This window comes from Brassica napus, unplaced genomic scaffold (assembly GCF_020379485.1).
Source record: "Brassica napus cultivar Da-Ae unplaced genomic scaffold, Da-Ae ScsIHWf_1108;HRSCAF=1574, whole genome shotgun sequence".
Lineage (NCBI taxonomy): Eukaryota > Viridiplantae > Streptophyta > Magnoliopsida > Brassicales > Brassicaceae > Brassica > Brassica napus.
Window position 1 is genome coordinate 49,307 of NW_026014532.1, and position 4,419 is coordinate 53,725.

The 4,419-nt window shown below is 39.9% G+C and overlaps 1 protein-coding gene across 1 annotated transcript; it reads left to right on the forward strand.

The window, feature by feature from the left end:
- Nucleotides 1–347: 347 nt before the first annotated feature.
- On the forward strand, nt 348–4,050 carry LOC125595978. Its single transcript, XM_048771333.1, has 5 exons — nt 348–379; nt 473–2,126; nt 2,215–2,840; nt 2,909–3,193; nt 3,735–4,050. Exons 1-5 carry the CDS (start codon nt 348–350, stop codon nt 4,048–4,050), a joined length of 2,913 nt encoding a protein of 970 aa, XP_048627290.1.
- The last annotated feature ends 369 nt before the right edge of the window (nt 4,051–4,419 follow it).

Genomic DNA, 4,419 nt, shown 5'->3' on the forward strand with positions numbered 1-4,419 from the left:
TTTTATTATGATATGTTTGATTCTGATTTAAATTGTTTAATTCTCGTGGCTTTAGTACATGTTTATGGTTTGTTTTAGTCTCGGCTTAGTCATTACATGCTTCTGATTTGTTTTAGTCTTTGCTTAGTCATAACATGATTCTCATTTGTTTGACTCTCGTTGACTACTTTACTGAGTGTTGTTAATTTTTTCTAGAATTTAGCTTCATTTGTTTGACTCTCGTTGGCTACTTTACTCTCGTTGGTTTCTATTTCCTGTGACCATTTTACTTGTTGGTTATTTAGAATTTGTGTATTCTGTGACCATTTTACTCGTTCTAATGGTTTTAAAGAAGTATAGATCAAACAATGTTGGAGAAGGCGTGGGTTCATCTGTCAAGGTAAGAAATCAACATATATTGATCCATGTCAGTACTCAGTAGGGGATTTGAGTGTTTAATGAATTGTTCTGTTTTGTTTTGTTATAACTGCAGAGTTGATCCTGCTTATGAGAAGGGTGCATGGGACTTTGTCCAAGCTGTGTCTGCGGGTGATGGAGCTGATAAGTTCATTATCTGCCCTTGCACAGACTGTCGGAATGTAGATCGGCATTCAGCTGCAGATATAGTCGATCATCTGGTTAGAAGGGGAATGGATGAGGTGTACAAGCAGCGTAAGGACTGGTATCATCATGGAGAAGTATACTCTGTGGCTGAAGGCGAGATGAAAGAGAAGCAGTGGAATGAAGAGATTGTTGGGTTGTACAGAGCTGTTGAGAATTTAGATGAAGAGTTAGCTACTGAACGTGACTTCTGTGAGATGGCAGAGGGAGAAGACATGAAAGAAGATGAGTTCTTGGCAAAGATTGCAGATGCTGAAACCCCATTATATCCAAGCTGCGCAAACCATAGCAAGTTATCAGCCATCGTGTCATTGTTTAGGCTGAAGACTAAGAATGGCTGGTCTGACAAGAGCTTCGATGATCTACTTGAGACGTTGCCGGAGATGTTACCAGAGGATAACGTGTTGCATACATCACTGTACGAAGTTAAGAAGTTCTTGAAGTCTTTTGATATGGGTTATGAGAAGATTCATGCGTGTGTTAATGATTGCTGCCTGTTCAGAAAGAAGTTGAAGAAGCTCGACAGTTGTCCTAAATGTAAGGCCTCAAGATGGAAGATTAACCAGCACACTGGTGAGATCAAGAAAGGTGTCCCACAGAAAGTATTAAGATACTTTCCAATAATCCCACGGCTAAAGAGGATGTTTAGGTCTGAAGAAATGGCCAGAAACCTAAGGTGGCATTCTACTAACCAGAGCAGCGATGGGAAACTAAGGCATCCCGTAGATTCTGTGACATGGAAACAGATGAATGACAAGTATCCCACATTTGCCGCTGAGGAAAGGAATATACGGCTGGGACTCTCTACGGATGGATTTAATCCTTTCAACATGCAGAGCAGTAAGTACAGTTGTTGGCCTGTGCTGTTAGTTAACTACAATTTGCCTCCTAACCTATGTATGAAGAAGGAGAATATCATGCTAACACTGCTCATTCCTGGTCCACAACAGCCTGGTAATAGTATTGATGTCTACTTAGAGCCATTAATAGAGGATTTAAATCAGTTGTGGAGCAAAGGAGAGTCAACATATGATGTTGTGAGTAACACTGCATTTACAATGAAGGCAATGCTGCTCTGGACTATTAGTGATTTCCCAGCCTATGGAAATCTAGCTGGATGCAAAGTGAAAGGAAAAATGGGTTGTCCTGTGTGCGGGAAACACACTGATAGTATGTGGCTGAAGTTCTGTAGGAAGCATGTGTATATGTCTCATAGAAAGGGTCTCCCACCAACGCATAGATATAGGTCGAAGAAGGCTTGGTTTGATGGACACGCTGAACACGGGAGAAAGTCTAGGATACTATCTGGTCATGACATTTCCAATAACCTGAAGCACTTTGTTAACAACTTTGGGAATTTTAGAGAAGGTAGAACGAAGAGGAAAAGAACAGTGAGTGTTGAAGAAGACTGTGATATTGAGGACGTTTCCAGTGAATCTGAGGCAGAGGAAGAAGATGAAGTTGATGAGGAGGAGTTGTCAAGATGGAAAAAAAGATCAATCTTCTTTCAACTTCCTTATTGGGAGGTAAGTCTTATATTGAACACACAATATTCCTTGTATATTATTATCTTTAAGACTCTCACAGTTTTGCTTCTTTTGTATTGATATTTAGGAACTACCCGTGAGGCATAATTTGGACGTAATGCACATTGAGCGAAATGTGGCAAAGAGCATTGTCTCAACGTTACTTCACTGTGGGAATTCGAAGGATGGTCTCAATACACGTAAGGATCTGGAACATCTTGGTATTAGAAAGGATCTGCACCCGAGGGCCAAAGGGAAAAGGACTTACCTACCAGCAGCACCTTGGTCTTTGTCGAAGAGTGAGAAGAAAGTATTCTGCAAGCGACTTTCTGATTTTAAAGGACCTGATGGATATTGTTCAAACATATCTAGGGGTGTTTCAGTAGAAGAGTGTAAGGTATCAGGTCTCAAATCACATGATTATCATGTGCTGATGCAACAGTTACTCCCGGTTGCAGTTAGAGGATTATTACCTAAAGGCCCGAGACTAGCAATATTACGGATGTGTGCATTCTTCAACCGGTTATGCCAGCGAGTAATAGATGTAGAGCAGATTTCAAAAATGGAAGCAGAAGTTGTGGAAACTCTCTGTATGTTTGAGAGATTTTTTCCTCCAAGCTTCTTCGACATAATGGTTCATTTGACAGTTCATCTTGGAAGGGAAGCTAAACTATGTGGTCCAGTCCATTTTCGCTGGATGTATCCATTTGAGAGGTAACTTATACTATATTTAAATTTTAAAATCTCTAGACTGTGACTAAAACTTTTTTTACTCTATGTAGACACATGAAGATCCTGAAAGACTATGTTAGAAACACTGCGAGGCCAGAGGGTTGTATTGCTGAGTCCTATCTTGCAGAAGAGTGCATGCAGTTCTGCAGTGCGTTTCTTAAAAAGACAACCAATGTGGAGGAGAAATTAGATAGGAATGCTGACTATGAGAGCCAGACAATCCTAGAGGGACGTCCAATATCGGCACCAAAATCAATTAACCTCTCTGAAATGGAGAAGAAAACAGCCCACCTTGCTGTCCTACAGAACACATCTGTTGTTGACCCTTATGTTGAGTAAGTGACTGCATTTTTTAACTTCGTAACCTATAAGCTACGTAGGAACTGAAACATTTGTTTTTTGTGTCACAAGCATGCATCTACAATTTCTACAAGACACAAATGCAAGATGTAGACGTGATGCAACATATTTGTGGAGTACACATACCCTGAATTTTGCTTCTTGGTTAAAAGAGCAGGCAAGTTTATAACAGTTGTTGCGTTTCTAAATTAATTGTTCTTCTATTCTGACAATTGCTTATACTTTTTGCTAGATAAAAGTGGATTCTGAAACACATGGAGAGACTCTAAAATGGTTGGCATATGGTCCATGTAGTACTGCAAGGTCATATACAGGCTACATAGTGAACGGACAACGCTTTCACACACACTCAGTTCAGAGGATGAGCCAAAACAGTGGAGTATTTTATGAGGCTACTGCAATGTGTAGAGCGAGTGCAAAAGACACTTCACAAGTCGTCGATTTGGTATCATACTATGGGAGAGTTACAGAGATTATCTTGTTGGACTATAATGTCTTTTACGTCCCTCTATTCAGGTGTCAATGGGCAGTACGAGGAAACGGAGTTAAGGTGGAAGATGGGTACACACTTGTTAACTTGAATCAGTCTCAAGTTTCCTTTAATAGGGATCCATACATATTAGCTTCTCAGGCAAAACAAGTGTTTTACTCAAGGGAGGATGATACATCCTGCTGGTATGTTGTCCTAAGAGGTCCATCAAGAAGATACAATGAAACAGAAGAAGAAGATGTCAACATAGATATTGGACCATTGCCATCAATCATTGATATGGATGTTGAAATAGATGAAGCTCACAATGCCCGAGTTGATTGTGAAGGCATATATGTGTGATGCATGTGATATGTGTCTTGTTTGATGCTTGACTGTTTTGTGTTCTTTTGTGAGGTCTTCTGTGATATGTGTCTTGTTTGATGCTTGACTCTTGTGTATTCTTTTTTGTGATGACTGATGTAGTTTCATAGTTCTTTTTGTATCTTGTACTAACTAATGTGTAATTTGTTTCAGGTGAATTAAATGGGTCGTCCAAAGACTACAAGAATGAAAAAGAATGCGCATACTAGTAAGGTCACCAACAAAGACACGAAGATCACAAAGAGGGGCAGGAAGAAGAAGTCTGATGTGGAAGTAGAATTTATTGGTACTATAGAATGTCAACCGCAGCATGATTCTGAAAAAGATCAGGAGCCTGTCGCTGAGAAG